General features: G+C 36.6%; 1 protein-coding gene across 1 annotated transcript in view; it reads right to left on the bottom strand.

Moving 5' to 3' along the window:
* Positions 1-24,940, bottom strand: part of Scp2 (Sarcoplasmic calcium-binding protein 2) — a 545,558-nt gene that overhangs the window by 10,281 nt on the left and 510,337 nt on the right. Inside the window, exons 4-5 of the mRNA XM_081749372.1 lie at positions 24,735-24,854; positions 7,383-7,497 (exon numbers count right to left, since the gene is read on the bottom strand). Of these exons, the coding sequence (XP_081605498.1) occupies positions 7,383-7,497; positions 24,735-24,854 (235 nt within the window). The remainder of the gene's footprint in view (positions 1-7,382; positions 7,498-24,734; positions 24,855-24,940) is intronic.

The following is a 24,940-nucleotide window of genomic DNA, read 5'->3' as shown; positions in this document are numbered from 1 at the left end:
TTGTTACTAATCAAAAAAATGCGCCCAGATGATAAATACCGTGAAACTTCTGACACAACGAAACCGCCAAGAAACCGCCAACAATACTGTGGTAAATAAACTGTTTTAAGGGAATTGTGTGCTAAATTTATCATCCGCTGGAGTCGGTGTTACGAATAAAGACATTTTATATCTAAATACAGTGTGGTCCAAAAGTATGTATACTGTACCGTACTGATCAGCTCATTGCATTTTATATCATTTTTTTATTGTTATCAATCAGGTAGACTTGGTTTCTTTATTATTTGCTCTTGATGCGTTTTTACTTATGTCTTACACTCGAAAGAGCTGAAGAAAATAAAACCATAAACTAGAATGTTATACTTGATCAATGCAGGGGTGTATCCCTACTTTGGGGCCACCTGTATAACCATTTTCATATTCTGATTAGCTACATAAAATTTGGTTTGGCTATTCTAACTAATTCTACAGCCAATATTGCCTATTTCTAGCAATTTGTTCGTAGCAAACAAATCTATTTCTTTTACGATAGAGAAATATAAATTGAAATAATGCTTGCTATTTTTCTAATCCTCCTTGCAGGACTTTTACTTTACCATTTCAAAGTACATATTTTTCTTGCATTATTCTTTCTGATGCATTACGGTTTCATGGCAAATCAGGGTTGTAAAAACTGTTGCTTTTTCATAGTTTACTTCAAAGCATACTTAATTTGTGTATGATTTGTCCTGAGCTGGTCACCTTTGTTGTATAGGACAAAAAGTGCCAACAAACTATAGGCAATATTACCATAAGAACAAAAACAAAGAAAGTTGTTCTACTCAATGAAGGACAAAAATTTACTGTAAATATTTTAAGTACGAGGGGGTATCGTAAATTTTCAATTATCATTAAAAAAAATCAGGATACAGTGATTGTTCTGATTTGTAGTTTTTAACCCCTCTCTATGTAGTACAATCCAGATTTACAGTTTTCTCTCAGCGTTCCTTCACTTTACCAATACCACCCATTGTAAAAGTCTGCACATTGTGCTTTAAACCACTCTTCCATCTCATGAATGACGTCATTTGTGCTGTCAAAATTGCGACCACGCAGCGGATTCTTCATTTAGGAAAACAATAGAAAGTCACTGGGTGTGAAGTCGGGAGAATAGGCGGATGCTGTAATACCTGGAAATCACATGCCCCTGCTTTGTCTACAGCGACTTGAGATGAATGAGCTGGTGTTTCTGAAAAGGTGTCAGCAAACGAGGAACCCAGTGCACAAGTACCTTAGACAAGTGAAGTTCGTCCTGAATAATTTTCTACACACTACCAGTCTCAGACCAGTCTCATTCATAATCGTTTGGATGGTTACACGTCTGTCTTCAAGGATTAAACACTCCGCTTTCTTCAGTGGCCGCATCGTTTGTCAGGGATGATGTTCCAGGTCCTGGTTCGTCTGTGAGGAACATATGACCAGTTTGGAATTCCCTATTCCGCTTTACAATGATGTCATCATAAGATGGACAATCATCGCCATGCACAGACTTCATCTCGTCATGAATTTGTCTGGCATTATTTCCCTTCAAACGGAGGAGCTTTATCACACTGCGAGAATCAATCTTATCCATATTATACTTTGGTCACTTTGGTACACCCTGTAAAAAATAATAATCATCAGAAGTTTAGTTTCTTAACATCATGCCCATAAGAACGAAACATGACACTGACAAAATTTCATCGTCATATCTTAATAACTTCCTGGTGATAAAACTTTACGATACCCCAACTCGTATTTGAAAAAGCAGGAAGAATGTTAACAGTACATTTTAAGTAAGTACGCTAATGTTAGAAAAATGTGTGCTTTCTTTGTTGTAATTTCTGTTGCTATATAGTAAGGTTAGCTACTTTTAGTTACATTTTGTGCCATTTAGCTATTTTCTGAAGGCATTGTTGACAACAGAGGCTGGAATATAAGCAAGGATCTTATAAAATAGAGGATCTGCCCTTACAACAAAATCTTGAAGCCATACGTCACAATTTCGACACCCCTACTCTGCCCACTCAACCCAATAGGATCGCAATGTTTTGAGCCAACAATCATGGCGGAAACGAAAGTAGTCAATCAGACGATGGCGGCTGGAATATAAGCAAGGATCTTATAAAATAGAGGATCTGCCCTTACAACAAAATCTTGAAGCCATACGTCACAATTTCGACACCCCTACTCTGCCCACTCAACCCAATAGGATCGCAATGTTTTGAGCCAACAATCATGGCGGAAACGAAAGTAGTCAATCAGACGATGGCACAAACGAGAGTAGCCAATCCTATGTGCCGATGCTCGGTTGTTTTTTTGGCTTCATCGATTTAATAGGATGAAAATACATATGGGCAGATCCTCTATTTATAACATCCTTGAATATAAGGCTATAAACAAGACGATAATTATATGCACATACAATTGACTATTAAATATATTATAAGTTCCGATTTTCAGTTTTAGAATGTCTGTAAAAGAAGAAGAGAGTTCATATTATCTCTTCTTCTTTTACATTGCCATCACGTAAGGCCAGTGTTAATGGCGTGTAAAGAATAACCACTCAAACTAACAAAAATGGACTGATTGCATTTTCTCACAAATTATTATCGAATTGTAAAGGCACTGAGTACGTGAAAAAGACAGACCACCACATAGCGGAGTGCTGACCTTGCAAATGGCATTACCAGTGTGTGAATCAGTGGGTACATGTTTGGGAGAACCTTAGAATATAGCAACAGACAGTGAATGTAGGCTAGAACCTATGAAAGCATGGTGACTCAGTGGTTGAGCGCTTAACTCTGGTGCGTGGAGTCCCTGTATCCCCGGCCAAATATGTTTGTGGGTGGACAATATCATGTCCGTGGGTTTTCTCGGGGTACTCTCGTTTCCTTCTATTTTCTCATTTCACCAATTTTTACACCGTCATGCATTTGCCTTAATTATCGTCTCCCTTATCCTGAAGGCCCATAACTGGGGACGTTAGGTCGAAAGATTTCATTTCATTTTTGATTTTCAGAACCTATCAAGACGATAAACAAGAGCAGTGGCGTGCGTAATGGGTAGGTTAAGAGTTTTAACCTTCTCTTTAAATAAGATATGCAAATATAAGGAATTAATTTATTAAGATATGTATACAAAAACCTGAAAATTTTATGTACTTAGGATCAGTGTTTTTTCCAGACGTTTTTTTGGGCGGGCACTGCCCCCCGGAGCTCTGAAAGTGCCCCCCGGAGGAGACCAAAATAATTTGTCTATAATATAATAATAAATACAATGGTACCAGCAGTGCCCTCGAAATACTAAGTGTGCCCTCCCGGAACATACTTTCTGAAAGAACGACTGCTTCGGAGTTTTAATACCGACTTCTCTTTGACGAATTTCTGCATACGCCACTGGAGAAGAGTGTGCTAAAATGGAGACAAAAGGAAGGAGACATTATTAACTTTATGAGTTCAATAAAGAAAGTACTGAGGCTTGTTGCCTTTTGCAACACTCGACAAATGTATATAGATAGGCCTATAATTGACGATGTTGCCTTTTGGCACTGGTTTCAAAATTCCGGAACTGAGACAGAAGCTGCAAAAACCAAACGCGGTTAGGGTGTCCAATAACATTTTCCGAAGAGAATTTGCTCATACCACAGGAAACAGTCTAAAGCCAATCGTAGCTAAATTAGAAGCCCTTACCAGGTACCCAGAACAGCAGTCAAAATGCCGGTCAAAGCGCTGAGAACCACACGAGCTATTACAGTTTTCATATAGAGTCCGAACAAAAAATTAACATGTCGTTAGAAACGTTGGAGAAGATGTGAGAAGAATATCAGATGATACAAAACGCAATAAAAATAGAAGTTATAGTAGCTGGAACGTAGATGTTGTTATCAAGAATCAAACCCACTGCTCTAATGGCTACTGTATACGCCAGCGTTTCCTAACCGGTGTGCCGCGGCACACTGGTGTACCGTGAATGGGCCGCTGGTGTCCGAGGAAATCGAAACAAAATTATTAATTCTATAGCAATCAAGTTGTAAAACGTAGGGGAAAATATATATTTGTATTGCACATTACTATGAACCTCTACTATGAATCTACAATTTTAAGTTTCATGCCGTGTTACTTTTCTGTACATTTCTGATGTTGAAAAAACTATTTGTTATTGTTATGACCATTATTACTTCTTTATTGTTGTAGACTATTTCGTAACTTGAAAATTTAAAATATAATTCAATCCTTTCGAAAAATTACCTACATTTGTTTTTTAAAAGTAAAAGAGATTCGTTTGTTCGTTCGTTATTTAGTGATCTTCCTTTGTAGTAAAAGGTTGAATACAGTTTTCGAAAAAGAAAGCTTATTTTTAAAAACACGAGTCCAATATTTCATTGCAATTGTTTTCTGTTTTTAAATTAGGATGAAAAATAAGCATAGTGATTTACCACAGGGAAAAACCAGTGATCGAGCTTTCTTCTCTGTGCGAAAATCAGTAATCAAAGAAAAAATACCACTGTGTTTTATATATAGAAAGAATAATATCTATAAGTGTGCCGCGAGAATCCAAGTTACATCCGTAGTGTGCCGCAAGTTGAAAAAGGTTGGGAATCGCTGTATACGCCCTTGGTGCATGGGATTCCGTGTTCGATTTCTGAAGTGAGAGCTTTAAATGGATTACGTGTTATAGGATTTCACCTCAAGGTGCTGGAAAGGAAAGCTAAACTTCAATAAACTCTGGTAAAGGCAGTAAAGAGCATAACGCACTGTTAAGGTGATAATCCGTTACTTTAATAACGGACTGACTGTATTTACGAGCTAGGCCAGAAGAATAGCTTTAGCTACCTGTTGCAAGAAACATAGTTCAAAAATTCGCTTACATGTGTGATAAATTAGAAATAGATAACCACCGTTGAAGTCGTCACTCGATAAGATATGGGAAAAATATAACCACCATTGAAATCGTCACTCGATGAGATATGAGGAACAGATAACCACCGTTGAAGTCGTCACTCGATAAGATATGCGAAAAATATAACTACCATTGAAATCATCACTCGATGAGATATGAGGAACAGATAACCACCGTTGAAGTCGTCACTCGGTAAGATATGGGAAAAATATAACCACCATTGAAATCGTCACTCGATGAGATATGGGGAACAGATAACCACCGTTGAAGTCGTCACTCGATAAGATATGGGAAAAATATAACCACCGTTGAAATCGTCACTCGATGAGGTATGGGGAACAGATACCCACCGTTGAAGTCGTCACTCGATAAGATATGGGAAAAATATAACCACCGTTGAAATCGTCACTCGATGAGATAACCATCGCTGAAGTCATCACTCGATCGAAAAGTTGAACTAACAGCTTTTTCAGTTTTTCCTTGGTTTTCATCATTCGCACTAGACAAATACCTGGATGGTACTAAACATACAAATAAACAGGTCCCAAGTCGCTTCCTTTCCTAGTCATTCCTTTCTTCCTTTTCCACTTTCTCGCATTGGGTGCTCGCCGAGGAATATCGAGCTTATGCCGATAATGCCCATTAACAAATTTAACCAAGATAATTGATCTTCCAAAATTGCAAAATAAATTAAACATGCTTATGTTCAAGAATGATCGTGCGGAGTAATGGACGGACGAACGTACTAGTATATATATATATATATATATATATATATATATATATATATATATATATATATATATGAAAGTCACTATGTGTGTGACTTCGTATCTCTCGATCTCTCGAACCACCCTACCGATCTCGATCAAATTTTCAACATAGACGAGGTTCGGTAATGGGATAGTTTTTATTATTTCACTTTGACGGTGCAATTTAGGGGAGGGGGAGGAGGGAGATTTTTAAAAATGATCCAAAGTGACCGATATTAGTGTCGAATCCATAGTTTTTGTTATCGCTGAGACGAACAGCGACACTTCCGATGCCGTTTAAATTTAATTTAGCCCTTTATGTCCAAAATGAAACGTATTCCTCCCGTGCGATGAACGGGTATTCTACTAATAACCCAATATTGTAAGTCTCGGTACGTGATTTCAATAAATAAAGAAACATTGATCTTTAAAATGTAAATAAATAGTGATCTTAATAAATAAATAAAGAAAACTAGATCACGACAATACTGAAGATCTTCGTCACCATTCCATCACCAAAAAGCCAAACTGATAATCTGTTTCGTGTAATATACAATGCAGGTGAGAAAGCAGCTTCACCTCATCTAACTAAGCCAGAATTAAGTACAGTAGTGGAAGAAGAGAAAGAAGAATATGTGAGTAAGGAAACTAATATATCTCGTGTATTTTTAAATTAACCGTTTTCGACCCAAAGACTTCACATATGTTTTGTGGAAGTCTTGTATTCACGACTTGTATACTATTATGTTCTATAGTCGTATAGCAGTAGTAAAGGACAGAATTGCATTCAGTATTGTATTCAGGGCAGAATATGAACACTACGTGAAAACGACGGAGAAAGGATCACAAGAATTCCAAATGTAGCGGTGGAGAACAAAGGAGATAATTTGAATAAGGAATAGATAAGGAAGCGTTAGGAACAGAAAGGGGAAAAAGGAGCAAAATTGGGTGTAATTAAGGATAAAGTGAAATGCATTGAAACATTGTTTGAGAAGAAAGTGTGTTCTACGGGACATTGTAGAAAGTATGGTAGCCAAAAAAGAACAAAAAGAGGAAAGGTTAGATGAACAATATTGGAATAGACAAGTTTCATCTCAAAACACGGAAACTAACTGAGAGCGTAATACATAAAAATTTGAGCTGCCACTGCAGGCAGAACACCTATGGTGATGATGGTATACAAAAGCTAAAACTAATATTGTACTGTGTATCAAGAAGCCTTATAATAAAGAATATTTATCGTTTCCTAACACCTACAGTATATTTTTTATATACCAACTCTATGGCCTATGGAACCCAGAGGTTCAATGCCGCGTTCACAGAAGCTCTGCGTTGACTTCTGTCCTTAGCCAACTGGATCTAGTTTCTAGTTTGTATTCCTATTTCTACTAGATCTATCCTAATATTGTCCTTAGATCTGCGTCTAAGTCTTCCTAATGGTCGTTTTTCGATTGGATTTCCAGAGAACACTTTGAAAGCATTTCTACTTTGTTCCATTCTGGCTACATAATCTGTCCATCTGAGCCTCCTATACTTGATGAACCTAACAATCTTTGATAAGCGGTATAAATTATGCAGTTCCTCGTTATGACGTTCCCGTTTCTCTTAAGTCCTGATATTCGTCCTCAGGATTTCATTTTCAAATACTTTCTTCCTTTAGAGTATATTTTATACCTAAATGAAAAATAAGAAAGTATTACTTTTACTTACCAGATGTATCTTCTAAATCGAACATGAAGGCCATATATCTTTGCTGCCATTCTACAGCATTGTCCGTGTTTTTAGCGTATTCATCCCACATGGAACACCACTCTTCATGGCTCACCTGAAATAATAATAATAATAATAATAATAATAATAATAATAATAATAATAATAATAATAATAATAATAATAATAATAATAATAATAATAATTTAATAACATATTTAAATTGCTAAGAACAGCGTTAGCCAAGTATAGCACTGTATAAGGTAATTGAATATTTTGTGCATAATACAATTTAAAGGCTTAAAATTCAATGTTAGTACCGTATAAGAGTACAATTATAATATTTCATAGTTTAAAACTGTCATATAAAGTAAAATATAACAAAGTAAAACCACTAAAATATGATTGTCTAATAATAAAAAATATAAATATAATTATTTATTTAAAAAATCATGTATGAGTTGTTATAATAAGCTTAAAACATTATAAAAATACTAAAAACCTAATATATCATATTAGCAACATAAAACCATATTCCAAAGGTAGATACAGAAGAGCTGAGAGTCTGGAGTTAATTTACAATGTGTATGAAAGTTGTTAAACAAATAACTATATTTGCGTATTGATCAAAAGGGCCGAAACTTATGTACATATTATACAAAACATAATTCAGAATTCAACTATTCGTACCTTGAAACTAGGGGTAAAAGTGGATCCGAAATGGTAGGGGGACGCAACACGTCACCCCGTCCCCCGCGCCAATCTTCGCCCATTGTGAATTTATTAGGAACTGGAGGGACGCCTAGATATTTTCTATATTGGAGGGCGTCCTCCCGTTCCTCCTCATTTTCAAACCTAACCACGTAAATTAAAAGCAATTTTATATTGAACTTCCCGGGATATGGTTAGCTTAGAAGCATATACAGTACCATCATTCCTTCTAACTGAAAAGAAAAAAATAAAACAAGAAATGTTCGAGTTAAATAAAAGATGGCCCGAGTTAAATCGTAGAGATGTGGCCATTATGACTTTCAAAATTTCCGTCATAATGGCCACATCTCTACGAGGCAAATTCACACTTCATTACCCACGTTCATCACTTGATCAATAACACTACATTAATTAAGCTCCGTTTCTTCATCCACTTTGAAATTACATATGTAGAGGCCTATATCCAGACATCTCATTCATGCTCTTAGGACTCATATTCGGCAGAAAAAATGTTTTCGGCTGTTTAGTAAAAGCGAAACCTGTTTTTTTTTTTTTATTTTTTTTTAACAGTTTGATTTTTAATCAAAATCGATTTCAATTTTAAAACCGGTCTGGTTTTCTGTCAAAACCGGGTTGGTTCTTATCAAAAACTGGTTTCACTGATGGAGAAAACTAAAATGTCTGGTTTTCGGTTCTTGGTTTTTTACAAACCAATTTCCGATTTTTTTTTTTAAATTTAAAAAAGACAGTGTTGCCCACTCCTAGTTATGACAAATATTTAGCGTTCTCTTTGAATATACTTTCTAAGTTGTAGGGTTATATTCAAGATATTTTGAATTGGAATGAAATTGTCTTAGATTTCGCGCTCCTTGGCAAGAGTGACAATGATAGGAGTTGTGGGGCACTTTGTGGGGCACTTGTTTCTCGAACGAAACCTGCGCGCCGCGTTTGCAGGAAATTCGAAGCCAATTTTTTACACAGTGATCGTGTTGTTAGTCGACTTTCGACTGCCAGGCAATGTTGCCACAGTTCTAGCTCTGGAGTGGGCTGAAAAATAGTACCAAATTGAAACTAAAAAGGGCTGAATTCATTATTTTATACCAGTGTAATATATGGCTCTATAACACGAAACTAAAAGAGGTAAAGTTCTAGAACCTTCTTTCCCCTTCTCTTCCAAGAGTCCAAATCAAGAAAGTGTTTGTTTTAAAAACACTCAAATAGGAGGACCCCGAACAATCGTGGAAGTAGATGAAACTTTTCTCGCATGTAGAAAGTATAACAGAGGTCATAAATTAAGAGGGAAACATTTATCAATCTTCGGTATGTATTGTAAGCAAACCAAACGCACCTCTATTTCAAAGTGAATAATAAACCAAAACGGTATTATGGCTATATATGAAAAAATATTCTATATAAAACGAGGAACGAATCGCACATCTAGCATCATTTGTTTCCCGGTATACCTAGGTAGATCGAATTACAAATTTTCCACACAAAGTTCGTATCGTTATGGGGTGCAACGTCACAGAATGAATTCAACAGCATTTATTAAGAGTCCAAAATACAGTTTTAGTAACGTGAGGTGTAGGAAAAGTCTTACTGACACTTTTGAAAATGTGACAAGTATTTGTTAAATGGTGCTCACCTGCACCATGAGGATGTAAGTTTATTGTGAAACTACGCCTAACAGCACAGGGAATGAACATAACGTCTAAGTGGAACGAATCACGCCAGGATAAACCTCGGCCTCCTCCCGTGCACACTTATTTTGGAGCAAAAGACTTCGTCATTTCACAACAAACTTATATGCTCATGTTGCAAGTTTTTTGCCGCGGATTGTACCAACAATTTCACTAAAGGAGCTGAAAATGCCAGCGTGGTACCAACGGGCCGATGAATGACAAAAAGGGCTGAATTCGGCACAAGTGTGGCAACACTGCTGCCGGGCTTACGTCTGAGCGCCAAATAGCAACAAAAATATGATTTTTCACCATTGGCTAGTTCTTGCACGTGATTGATAATTCCTTTTTTTCGATTGCAAAAATTAGCCAATTACGAGTCGGTGTCCTTACGTCTACAAAACCAAAGCTTGACTAAGGAACCAGGTGGCTCAGTGGTAAAGTTTTCACCTCTTGTGTATGGGGTTCTTGGTTTGATCCCATCTCGCGCCAAGTGAACTTTGTGGTGGACAAACACCGTGTTCTTCCTTATTTCTTGGGGTTCTCCCATTTCCTCCTACTTCATTCATTCTGACATTGCATTCATTTCTAATCATTACCTTTTGCTTTAGCCTAGCCAGCATAATCGTGGGACGTAAAACTGAAAGATTTCATTTCATTTTTAGTGTTACATATCTCTGTTATTTAGCATGCATGAAATGTTGAAATATTTGTCAGTGAACAGTTGTATTTTAACTGAATATAATAACTAGAAAAAATCTTTAATGTCACCGTTTAGTGAGGAAATATCTACGTATTTGCGGGACTCTTTCTAGTAAGAGGGGGGCGCTGTGGCTCAGTGGTAGAGCGTTCGCCTCCGGTGCTTGGGGTCCCTGTTCGATCCCAGCTCGCGCCGTAGGGACTTTGTGGTGGACAAACACCGTGCTCGTGGGTCTTCTCGGGGTTCTCCCGTTTCCTCCTCCCTTTTTTCATTCCACCATTTCATTCATTTCTCATAATCACAGTCTCCTTTAGCCTAACCGGCATACCCATGAGACTTAAAACTTAAAGATTTCATTTTTTATTTTATTTTATTTTATTTTTTTTTGTTTGTTTGTAAGATAAATATTAGTATTGCATTTATATCGGGCTCAAGACACATTGCGTGGAAAAAAATTACGAACAGAAATGAACTTAACAGTGTATATCCACATGCACACCGAAAATATCCATAAGCTCTTGACCGAAGCATGTTAGGGAAGGAAAATGAGTTAATCAAGGCAGGTAATAATCTCTTAATAGAGTTTCGCTATCGTTTGATGGGAGAAGGGATGTCATTTATTTCGCAAATAAGGAAGATTAAACGCTGAGTTAGCTTTTTACTACTTTTTTTTTTAAAAAAAAATAGCTAATTCACTTACAATCTGATGACCCACCTCACCTAAAAAATTTACATAAAATTTTCATTTTAAAATTTCTTCGACGTTAAAAAAAAAAAAACGATTTGCAATTTATTAATTATCGACTGGACTATTAAAAGGGATAGGAGAACTTTTTTTTTAAAGCTAAAACGCATTCTGATTTAATGCATTATGAATGTAAGCGTGCTAATGGATTACTTATTCCTTCGTCTATGGAATTAAAAACTTAATTCGTCATGGTTTAATGGATTTTCGTAGGCAAGAGGAAAGTTTTAATGTTGAATGTTTGCTTTTTCGTATTGAGGATGCTGATAACACGCTGATTTTTGGTACATATTTGATTGTTCGTTGTGATTCTCATTATTATTAATTACGTTCTATAATACTGAGAGCACATTTGCTTCGCTAAAGTAAAAAGAAAATCCCTTGTCTATAATCCCCGTAATTTTTTTCTTCACATAATAGGCATTAACACTTAAATATACAACATTAATGCATTACTTACAATGTTTTCTGCTCCCTTTTTTCCTTTCCATCATATCTTTATTTGTGTTTATTTATTTATTTATTTCCATCCAGGTTTCAAATATGCACGTGTTTCATTTTCATTATACCACTAGCTGAACCTGCGCTCTCCACACAGCACACGATTCACATATGATCATGAATTTCCTTGTTATTCCTCACATCTGTACATATCCCTTTACAGACACAAGTGAAGGACGTCTTGATAAAGGCAAGTATTATAATAAAGGTTTTTTTTCGATTATTTTTTCAATATCTCGCACCGTTTGCAAGATTTGAGCCTATTTCCGGTTTGAGTTTCTAATTCATGTAGGATCAGTATTTTCTTTCTTCATGCATGCAGTATGTTATAAGCAAATACATCACACACACAATTAATTATAATGTCAGTAATATGTGGTGTTCATTGCGCAAAACACTCCAAATAATAAAGATTCATCTTAGACTGGAGAAATGGTTATCCTTCATTTTTCATTATTATTTGCTCATGAGACAAATGCCGGAGAGGTATACTAACCCCGTATACAAATGTGTGGTGTTGGAATGAATAACTCGTAGGATATGACGCTTTACTTTTTACAATTTCAATACTTCTAGTGTACCAGTAAAAATATAATAAAGAAATAATGGCCATTTTTTTTTTTTTTTAAAAAACATGTATTCAGTTAGAACTGAACAATCTACACACAATTTGCAATCGATCAGGGAAAACGGTATCTTTCTAGAGCTTGTGGTTTCCGAGATATCATACTCAAAAGAATTGACCACAAACATATAAACGCCCACAAATATACTGTATAAACTTTTCTTGACCACAAACGTATAAACCAAACATTTTAATATTATGGACTTAATTTATCAATAGCAATATGTTTAATCTAAATGATTCGAAGTTTATCATCTTCCAGAACTATTTTCATTAAAATGTGGAGCCTGCCTTACTAAAAATAATACAAAATTTACTATTTTTCTTTTGCTTGTTTATTCATCAGTGCAAGGAGATAATGAAATGCAAGTCACCACAATCATAGATAATACTATTCTACAACAGAAAATATGAATCTGAAGAATGTTCAGTGTTGCCATCCATAGAAATTACAGTGTTGCTAGAAAAATAATTTCCCTAAAATCTAAGTTAAGGCAGCAAGTAGGGGAACAAATTCAACTGCATTTGGTTACCTATCCTATTGTTTTGGTTTCCTGTGAACTACTTTTTAAATAATAGTTGTATTTAGTTTGTAATAAACAAAATAGTTTTAACACACAGTTATTAAAACTAAATAATAATGTTAATTAAAAAGTAGTTCACAAGAAACCAAAACAACATGATACGTAATCAAATGCAGTTGAGTTCATTCCCCTACTCCCTGTCTTAACTTAGATTTTAGGGAAATTGTTTTTTCTGGCAACACTGTAATTTCTATGGATTGCAACACTGAAAATCCTTCAGGTTCATATTTTCTGTTGTAGAATAGCATTATCTATGATTGTGGTAACTTGCATTTCATTATCTCCTTTCACTGATGAATAATCAAGCAAAACAAAATGGTAAATTTCGTATTACTTTTAGTAAGGCAGGCTCTTAAGGTCTATGCACCCCTACCGGCAGTCGAATCCGAAAAATAAAGTGAAATGAAAGCTTTTAGTTTAATGTTTCACGATTATGACCGTTAGGGTAAGAAGAGACGGAAGGCAAGTGAATGATAATGGAATGATTGGTAGGGTGATAATGTGGGTGGAAACGGGAGTAACTGACAAGGGAGGGTCAAGAAGTTGCTCCCCTGAGATCCGAACGAGACAATTGTGTTTGCATTTGATACGTTATAACTAGACGAATCCCGAAGTTATACGTGCCACCAGGCGGGATATCGTGAGTTACAACATATTTTGTAATGTAAATGCTGCAAAAAATTACCTGGCAGAATACTTTGAACCTAGTCATTTCTTCGGAAACGGCTGGGTAAATGGAGAACTCGGCGAACACGTATCCCATCATTTACAAGGACACACTTTTTGGGATAAAAAAAGTTTGACCCAGGATTTCCCGCTGGGTCCCACAGGCGATCCAATTTAAAAGTTTCAAATGGCAAGGGAGGTGAAGTTGCACATCGTTTGAAAGCTGTTGTAGAAAGAAAAATGGAGCAAGTCTCGACTCTCTACAACAACCCTATGCAAAATGGCAGCGGATCAAATTGTAAACAAAAACTTAATTGGAAAGTCCATGGCTATCCCTATAAATCGGAAAAGGTGAGACAAATGTGAAAACAGGAAAGGACTGTGACATTATTTTCAAAGTACGATGATTTAAGTTAAAACGTTTTGTCCCAGAGCCCCCAGAGGGTCCCAGGTGGGGTCCAACTAAAAAGTTTCAAATGGCAAGGAAGGTTAAGTATCACATCGTTTGAAAGCTTGTTAAACGAAAGAAGATGGAACAAGTCTCGACTCACTACGACAACCCTGTGCAAAATGGGGGCGGGTCAAAATCTAAATAAAATCTTCTTACTTGAAAATCCTTGAATTCAAGATGGCCGTTTAGAACCTATGTCGAAAGGATAGGCATACCAAACTGCTGAAGCTAAGGCAACCAAATTCGGCATGAATGTTGATCAGTAGGTGACGAAAAGATGCGAAATGTTCAAAATGCCGCATTATGCATCGAACGCATGTCCAGTATAAACCACTGGTGTTGGAAAAGCGAAATGTAGTATTTATTTTTATGGTCAATGGTAGATATCCACAAAATATCAAAGAGTATTATTTGTAATCCAATATGCCTGCCAACGTGAAAAATGAGTTTGTATATAAATATGCTATTTCTTGGAATATTGTGACCAAACCAACAAAGTTTGACGCAGCTCGACGCACTGAAATGACTTACATGTGTTTGGTACTGCTCGCCAATCTTGTAAATGAATGTTTTTTCTATATTTGGTATTGTTTGAAATATTGCTATCAAACCAACGAGTGACATAAATGTAATCATCAAGAATAGATTACAATAGAGTCCCCAACCTGATTGGTGCAGTAAGACCTTTATGTATGAACTACGTACGATAAAATTAGAAAAATATCCGAGGGTATTCAACTTTTGTTTAGCAGTATGAATAGGAAATCAGAGGTGTGTGTTCATCGCATATTCGTTATATTCACGTAAATGATGTCGAGAGAACCATGCGAACTTGCATTGGGAACAAAACATATATATATCTGTTGTTACGGAATGAGATAATACTGGAAGTGAATCAACATTCAATGTTCTCTAGTCTTCTTAATGTTTCTAAATATATAATAGAGAAAAATAGAGATTTAGATTTGTACTGTTATGAATGACATAGCTTTTAAGCGGCCATCTTGGATTCAAGGTGGCCATAGACTTTTCAATTAAGTTTGTGTTTACACTTTGACAAGCCGCCATTTTGCACAGGATTATCGTAGAGAGTCAAAACTTGTTCCATCTTCTTTCTTTTAACAACACCTGTAAAACGATGTGTTACTTAATTCCCCTCGCCATTTGAAACACTTTAGTTGGACACAACCTAAGACCCATTGGGGTCCATGGGACGAAATGTTTTAACATAAATCGTTGTACTTTAAAGATAATGCTACACGTTCTTTCCTGTTTTCACGTTTGTCTCATCTCTTCCGATTTATAGGGGTGGCCCTGGACTTTTCAATTAAGTTTGTGTTTACAATTTGATCCGCTGCCATTTTGCTCAGGCTTATCGTAGAGTCAAGACTTACTAAATTTCCTTTCATTTTTCAACAGCTTTCAAATGATGTCCAACTTAACCTCCCTTGCCATTTGAAACATTTGAGTGGGACCCTGCGGGGAACTCTGGGGCGAAATTTTTATCCCAAAAAGTGCGCCCTTGAAAATAATGGGATACTTTTTCGCCGAGCTTTTCATTTACCCAACCGTTTTCGAACAAATGACCCGGTTCAAACTATTCTGCTAGGTAATTATTTCTAACTTTCACATTACAAAGTATGTTGTAATTCAGGATATCCCGAACGGTGGCACGTATAACTTTGGGATTTGTCTAGTTATAACATATCAAATGTAAACACAATTGTCACGTCTGGATCTCAGCAGAGCCAATTCGTGATCCTGCCTTGTGAAGAAACCAACGGAAACGATGCTATTTACTCGGGAATCGAACCAAAAATCCCACGAACCAGAGTTAATCGCTCTAGCAGCCAGTCACCGTGATCCCTTAGGAATCGAATCCGAGTCTTTTATGTGAAATTCCTGTTGATGCATGCCTTAAAAGAAAAGCATGGGGAATGCTCTCATATAAATGCACGAGAACACTCCCCATGCTCATCTTCTAAGTCATGCATGAATTAAGAATTTTTTAGAAGTTATTTTTGAAAACATAATTACTTTTTACTTTTAGTCCAATTTTATTTTTTAAAACAAAGTAAAAGTAAATAAGTAATATTTATTTTATTTTTTTACTTTTTATTCCTATTTCTTACATTTTTCACATTTTATTCTATTATTTACATTTAATTTCTCGTACGGTTCACAGGGGCACGGTGGCTCAGTGGTAGAGCGTTTTGGTGTGTGGGATCCCTGGTTCGATTCTCGATCATGTAAGTTTGTGGTGAACGACATCGTACCCATGGGTTTTCTCGAGGCACTGGGTTTCCTCCCATTTTTTAATTCCACCAATTCTGTCATCATCATTCACTTGTTTTAAAGATAGCCTAAAGAGCATAGCTGTGAGATGTAAAACTCAAAGATTTGATTTCATTTAATTTTCGTACTGTTCATCTCCATTATTACAGTTCAACTAAACATTATTCATATATCTATTAGAAATATATGAAAGAAAATGAAATGAAATCTTTGAGTTTTATCCACGGATATGCCGGTTAGGCTAAGGAGACGGTGATGATGAGTAATTAATGAAATGGTGGAATGAAGAAAGTGGGAGAGCTCCGAAAAAGATCAAGCACACGGTGTTTGTCCACCACAAATTCACTTGGCAGGGGCTAGGATCGAACCCGGTACCCCAAGCACCAGAGGTGAACGCTCTACCACTGAGCCACCGCGGCCCCAAATATATGAAAGTAACAATGCAATATGGTATTGTTACCCGGATTACGTCGCTAGGCAAAATTATTGTATGACGTCAGAAAAGGGTTTAAATTTGCAAGATTTGAGGACGAGGTTAAAGAAAATTCTGTAAAAAAATCTGCTTTTACAAAGTAAAGTGTATTAATTGACACATTTCACTAGGTGAATTCTTCATTTTATATATTTTCTATTCTCCTTGTGTATGTGAAAAATGTTTCTGTAAAGTTTATGTCCACCATTATGTATGCATTAGTTATGATGCATATTTAGGAAAGTCCAGGAAAGACCAGGAGGAAGGACCAGGGCTGAATGCATGGGTGACTCACAACGATGACATCAGTTCATTATCTTCAGTATATATTTATCCTTTTAAGAAATTAACCATTCTCATTGTTTAAATGTCAGTTGAGTTCTTAATAAAGAGATTCAGTATGTTGAAACAGAAATTGTACTGGATATCTAGTATTCCTCTTATAGTCACACAATATACAGTAACAGCACGAATTTTAATGATTTGCAATTAAAAACTAGTACAGTAGAAACGTGTTATATTAGGCTTTAAAACAACGCGTAATTGGTAACTGGAACAAACAGTGGTGTATTTAGGATTTTGTTTCGGGGGGCTATGCATAACACGTGAATAAGCACACATATTTTTTCCTCTGGGTGCCGACAAATTTTAATGTTTTGTATATAACAAATTCATTTCGAGGGGGGCTTGAGCCCGATAGCCCCCTTAAATACGCTACTGGGTATAAAGATTTCTACCGAACTTCAAAATAGATAACATGTGCAATCAAGTTTGAATTGTAGCATCTATTGCCTCCACTTATATTACTAATATGCATTTCCAGAACCTGTAGAAAAGTTTGTACAAAGTGGAATGATCGAAGTGATCGTGCTTAACAAAGAAATTTTTATAGTGTTCAAAACGCAGACTGTTGCGTGTTGTAGTGCATTGTTATCATCTCTTAGGATGCTAGTATTAGACCCCCCCCCCTTTACAAGAGCTTCTAGAGCACATGACTCAGTATATGCCAGCGTTTTCCAACTGGTGTGCCGTGATGGGCCGCTGGAGTGCAGCGATATAATCGTAACAAAATTGTTAATTCTATAGCAATCAAATTTAAAAACGTAGGAAAAATGTACATTTCTATTTTACATTACTACGAATCTCTACTACAGTATGAATCTACAATTTTAAGTTTCATGCTGTGTTACTTATCTGTACAGTTTTAATGTTGAAAAAAAGTATTTATCATTGTTGTGACCATTATTGCTTCTTTATTGTTGCAGGCTATTTCGTAACTTGAAAATTTAAAATATCATTCAATCCTTTCGACAAAGCAAACATGCATACAAATTACCTACATTTGTGTTTTAAAAGTAAAAGAGATTTGTTTGTTTGTTCGTTATTTAGTGATCTAATTTCTTAGTGAAAGGTTGAATACCATTTTCAAAAAAGAAAGCGTATTTTTAAAAACCTGAATTCAATACTTCATTGCAATTGTCTTCTATTTTTAAATTAGAATGAAGAATAAGCATAATAAATTACCACGGGGGAAAACCAGTGATCGAGCTTTCTTCTCTGTGAGGAGATCAGTAATCACAGAAAAAAAAAAAAAAATACCACTGTGTTTTATATTTACAAATAATAATATCTATAAGTGTACCGCGAGAATTCAAGTTATACCCGTAGGATGCCACAAGTTGAAAAGGGTTGGAAGATGCTGGTATATGCTCTTAATGGAGGTAGATGCAGATAGAGATGGTACCTTCGCTCCTCAGTGAATGAAGCAGAGAAAACGTCGGTTCACACCCAATGAGAAGAGGGGTGAAGAGCTTCTAGAAACGGTATTGCAGTGAAGGAAACGAAAGACTATCGCAATTGGAACATTACGTGGAAGTTTTAAATCAGAAATCAAGTATGTTCAAAATAATTGTTTCATGTATTTTTAAGGTAACTCTAAACCCAGAAACATTTCACAAAATTTAATGTATTTTTAATCTATGGTGTATACCGTGAAATTGCCATTTGGAAGAATCCAATAAATGGTTGTTACATCACATCCTAGAGTTTTTGAAGCTGCATTTTTCCTGTCTCGATCCAGCGAAGCTATGTTTGCAGTGAATATATGTGTCTTTTCTGAGATAAGTGTATGCTATAACTATGACAGTTTATACCACACTTCCGAAGAGGGAGGAGATGAGAAATACTCATACTCACGAAACAATAAACATGTTAAGCAAGAGACAAGTCAAAGAAGATAGATAACATATACAGTAGAACCCCTCTCGTCCGCCCTCGGCTACTCCGCCACTCCCGTTGATCCGACCGTGCTCGAGCCGAACTTGACCCAACTCGTCGGTAACTCACGAGGTCCATTGTCGTTTACTGCCGTCCCGGTATTGTTATTTAGTAGCTGTTACCGCATATCCATTTAAGTGTTTCGTCATCTTTTATATAGTTTCTTTCGTTGTGCGTGTTTTCTGTACTGTACTGTGCAGTTTTTAGTGCTTACCGTTCATTTGTTTTTACTGTAGAGAACAATACAGTCATTTTTGAGTTCAGAGATTGTTTATTTTACTGTGAATCCTTATTTTTCTGTATTCTCTAATAATCCCACCTTTTTTGCGTTCTGACCATATCCCAATCCCAAAGTGACGGATTAGAGGGATTCTACTGTACTTCTAAATTTCTGCTGCTACTCTAGACTTCACATTTCAGGAGACGATAATGTTTTTGTTTCTTCTTTATTTTGTTATCCGTGTACTCCCCTGTACTCCCTTAGCATCTTTTTAGCAATTACTTTCAAATTCTTTTGCTTGTTAATATAATTAATCTCCTCTTTACATATCCTGTAACTTAGATGGAACCATCTAAGATATTTCACATAATTTGTCACTCCTACCTTTGAGAGTACACATAATCTTTGACCATCTAAACCCTGTTCGGCCTAAGCTCTAAACTGCGATAAACAAAGCCACGTGAAACTAAATCTCTCTGATTTGCTATTGGCCTACCGACGCTTGTACTCCTCCGCTTCATATGATTTGACTATTACTTTCACTATGAAGATCCATATAAAACTACTACATTATTATAAATGACAAAAATATAATACAGATTATCTAATAAAACTGCAATCGAGTGTGGTTAATGAAACAATAGAAATAAACACTAAGCATGCGCAGTAATTATGGCGCCAATTCAACTGTAGACACGTGTTCTGCTTTCAATCCTGGAAGACGGCTGGAATGAATCCCGGTTCCGCGAGTGTTGTGGTGAAACACCAACAAGGTAAAACTTTACTCACTAAGTAACAGTCGCAAGAGAAATTACAAGAGAAATTAAAAAAAAAATATTTTTTAATCTTTCGAGTTTTTTTCTTCTTTTCTGCTGCTGCTCTAAGTATCTGGACAACACGAGACAGTATTGTCGAAATACACTTGCTCCTCCCCGTGGGGAGTGGGAGTGATACATCACTAGCCAATAGTATTTGTGACAAGCGAAAGGGTACAAGAACAGAGTTTAGAGCTTACGTTGAACAGGGAATAGTACGTGAGGACGTTACAGTGACTACAAGCCATTTCTTCGGCTGCATCTCTCCGTAGCAATGAAACTATGCGGATCTAGTTCAAAAACAACAAATGAACGCAGTTCAAAACAAATGAAGCAACTTAGTGAAGGTAGTTAAAATTATCCAATTGAATATGAAATAAAATATATTTCAAAAGTAATACAAAATAAACGAATAAAGCAACTGATGAGTGAGGCTTTCCTCACTCACACCAGACAAATGCAGGGATGATTCCAGTCCAGGCTGCTTCCTTCTTTCCCTTTCATCGGATAGTATGCTCGTCAAGGGAGATCATCCCTCATACGTGACGGGCTAAATGACCATAGATGACGACAGCCCAGAAATCTAATTCCTAATTATAATCTTAAACAAACTTCTTGATGAACAATTACGAAGTGAATGATAAATATAAAGAAATATCGAGTAGCTTCTAAGATGCCGAATTGGTAAACTACAGAGAGACGCAGTCTTATTAAGTTTTCTGCCTTTTGGTAGATTATAAGGCTAATTTTCTTAAGTCCTCGATCTTCAGCTTCCTCTTTTAATCCCCAATATTTTATTCTATTTTTCAAATCATCGATCACCTGTATTTTTCTTTTTCCTATTCCTCGCTTTCCTTCCATTTTTTTCCTTCTATGGCGGTATGAAGAAGACAATTTCTTCTCAAGATGTGCTCAATCCAACTTGCCTTCCTGCGAAGGATGCTGACTGAAAGCGTTCTTTTCTCTCCTATCCGTTTTAAAGTATCTTCCTTTGTTATTTTCTGTGTCCATTTTATCTTCTCCATCTTCCTCCAACACCACAACTTTCTTAATATCCAAGTCTCTGAACCATACAATCCAATGCTACTCTCTAGGCATCTAATTTCTCTTGCAGGCTGCCTTGATTTCACCAGTACGATGTCATCATATTCCAAGCATATTCCAAGGTATTAACTCTCGGATATTCTTTGTAAATTCGTCCATCACAATCGCAAAAGGTTATGGGCCAAGATTAGAGCCCTGTTGAAGTCCCACTTTAAATGTGAATTCTTCTGTTATTCCACACGTGCTTTTCACCCCTCTCCTACATCAGTGATCAACATTAAAACCGAAAAATGGTTTACTTCTAGCGCTTCCGCTGGCTGAATCACCTCCATGTACGAAGTCAATCCTAACTTCTGACTATCTACTCGTACATAGCACTTGACCAACTTCTTCCCTGGTCCAATATTAAACCTGCTTGTTAAGAACTTTCTTTCCTTATTGAATGCTTCTTTGGCTATGCCAATTCTTTTCCTGATCTCTTTGGTGAAGTAAGTGTCTCTCGAGAATATACTTCCCAGATACTTGAAATGATCAACCTGTTTAAGATCTCTTTGTTCTACTCTGATCCGCAAGATAGAGTAGTTTCCACGAGATATTCTCATGACTTTCGATTTTTCGATGTTGATTTCCATTCCATATAGTCTTCCAGTGTCAACTTTTTTGTCAATTGTCTCCTATAGTACTTCTTTGGTTCTTAGTATAATAACCATATCAACTTCATACCTAACCCTGTTAACGACAATTACCATCGAATTGCAGTGCAACATTTGAATTATTGGAATTCACATCGAATTCAGAGCAATCTTTCCAGGCCGTCTATCGCGAATCGAGAAAATGTTTAAGACGATTTGTACTCTTTGTCGCTCATTTCTTCTTTAATGAAACGTGGAAGTTACCAATCAAAGGAACCTTAGTACAACTAGTTTTCACTGATTACAATAACATCCATCGTGAATCGAAAAAAGGTTTCGAATAGAATGTATCTATTTTTCCCCATAGAATCCGAACCTGCAATAAAGAAAGACGAGGATCCTCATTTAAGTATTCAGTTGCCACCACTCCACCCAGCGGGGGGCGAGAGGGGCTAATTTTATCGCAGATGAACTCCTACTTCCAAAATATTGAAATATACCACATACTTGTTGTGTACATATATCCAATATGTGATTATGTTTACAAAACATTCTACTCGTGCTCCTGTTTATAAAACCACGAGCACTTTACGGTGTAGTAGTACACCTTATGTTGGAGTACTACAGTTGCAAAGAACGGAGACTACAGCGACATAACAGATCAGATGACTACGAGGGAACAGCAGCGTCACCGTCTCCCTGGAATGCTATATAACCAAGAAGATTCCATGGACAACCATCAGTTTCGACTAGTCAAATCCCCTTTCTTGGCGTGCAATGGAACCTAGGAAGTACCTCCCCTAACAAAAAGCCTTCGGTTCCTTCTCCTGGAGCTGGAACACTGGAGCTATCGGTTCCTTCTCCTCCCGGCTTGCAGTGGAGTTTTGTGGGAGACTTTACCTCTCTTTCTGCTTGCAGGGAAGCAGCGAGAGATTCCTAGTCACAACCCGGCTTAGCTTGCAGTCAGTGTTGCTAGATCTGCTGGTTTTGCAGGAGATCTCCTGCTTTTTCTATGTTCTACTGATCTACTGCCAAAAGAAATGAAAAGCGAATATTCTCCTGCTTTTTCCTTACTTCGAGAACTTAAACAAAAATATTATTATTAATACTGAATTTTCATTTTTCTCCTCACATAAAAAGAGGAAATCTTTGTACAGCATATAGTTATAGAGTTTTTCTGTATATAATATGAATACAAGAATACAACTGTACGTCATCTACAGGTATATGCATGATAGTTAGCGATCTTTATGACTTACTGTAAAATATACGAGTACATGTTGTTTAGATTGGGACTTTGGTTGGAAGTGTAGCTTAGATCACCTTGCACAATCGTTAGCAAGAATCGATTTACTGGCTGCATCATATAGCTATGCTATCACTTGGATAAGACACTTTCCCACCCCCACTTTGCTCTTTCACTACATATGAAGTAATAATGAATTCTGGACGGCTTGTTTTCCTGGATTTACACTCAAACCCCGCCACTTTATGTGTCTACTGCCAGCCAGTATATTTCACTCCCTAATTCCCATTGTATAGCTTATTTCTAAAGCAGTATCTTCAGAATCATGAGTGACATCGTCTCTATTACCTTCTAATGCCTCATCTTGGACAACTGCACATAGATCGGTGCTTGTTCAATGGCTCGGATTTTAAACCTTTCAATAATATATTTGGAACAGCATTCTTTCTCAGTTTGCGTGTAAATAATTCTCCTGGCATTAGCCAGAAGTGGATCTAGACGGTAAAAACTCAGGGGGGGGGGTAATATATTTGGAACAGCATTCTTTCTCAGTTTGCGTGTAAATAATTCTCCTGGCATTAGCCAGAAGTGGATCTAGACGGTAAAAACTCAGGGGGGTTAGAACCCAGACTATGATATGTATATCATGTTTACTAAAAACTTTCAAAAATATCTAAATAATAGCTTAAATCAATTTTGTCACTCAAAAACTGGGGGCCTAGGCCCCCGGCCCCAGCCTAGATCCACCGCTGGCATTAACGTTTCTTTCAGTAAACTTGACTTCTCGAAGGCAGGCTCTTCAAGATGTTTGGAACACTAGTGATTTTATTTGGCACATTTTTTTCCCATTGATTTTCTTGAGCCATAATTTATATCGATCTGGTGATTTCTCACGACTTAGAAACGTAAGGAAATATACTTTATATCCTCAGTTTTAATTGCACAAGAATTACAACCGAAAACACAGCAGGTGTTAGGAATTTCTACTTCACTTCACAGACACAGCGCGCACTGTACTAACAGTTTTTTTCTACTTCACACTAGCGTTGCTTTCAGAAAAAAATCCGGGGGGGGGACACTTAGTATTCGGAGAGGCATATTATTTTTACACAGTACTATTATATTTATTATATTATAGACGTATTATTTTGGTCTCCTCCTGGGGAATCTCTCAGAGCTCCGGGAGACAGTGCCACCCTAAAAACATGTCTGGAAGAAACACTGTTTCGCACAACAAACGTAATTACTGCTCTCTCTCTCTCTACTCTTTTCTATACTAATGCTATAGGAAAAACAACTAACAAAAACTTCCCTCAAGAATTCAACACAGAGCAAGACAAATCCAAAACACAATCTATTAAATCCAATGCACTATTAAAGGGTTATCAGCTGCGTACAAGGGAGTGGTTGCTGACTCACATTGAGTTTCTCGCGTATCCCACCAATGACGTCAGCATTTATGATTCATCAAAAACAAATGACTGTAGAAGCTGAACGAGACGGCCTATCAAGATATAAAAAAAATACGGGTCTCTTATTTTTTTTGTTAATCTTTCTATTGCACCAAACTTGTTTTTAACTCGAACTGCGCCTTTAATTTTACCAACTTTGGATCATCATTTACATTCAATTACTATTCATCTCCTTCGCTCTTTAAATATTTCACTTAACTACTTCCTTTGAACTTACCTGTCCATCTCTATTGGCATCTGCTCGTTGTCTAAGCCCATCCCAAACTTTCATCAGAATATCTCGTGTTTCTTGGTATTTGGGGTCACCTGGTGTCCATCCTCTCATCCGACAAATTCTCTGAAATAAGAACAAAAACAAGAATTAGTGATCGTTGTTCTTCGTTTGCTGTACAAATCATTATTGACAAATTATTATTAAGTACC

Source organism: Thermobia domestica, chromosome 2 (genome assembly GCF_964235325.1).
Source record: "Thermobia domestica chromosome 2, izTheDome1.hap1.1, whole genome shotgun sequence".
Classification (NCBI taxonomy): domain Eukaryota; kingdom Metazoa; phylum Arthropoda; class Insecta; order Zygentoma; family Lepismatidae; genus Thermobia; species Thermobia domestica.
Note: the sequence above shows the minus strand (reverse complement) of the source record. Positions and strands in the feature narration are given on the sequence as shown.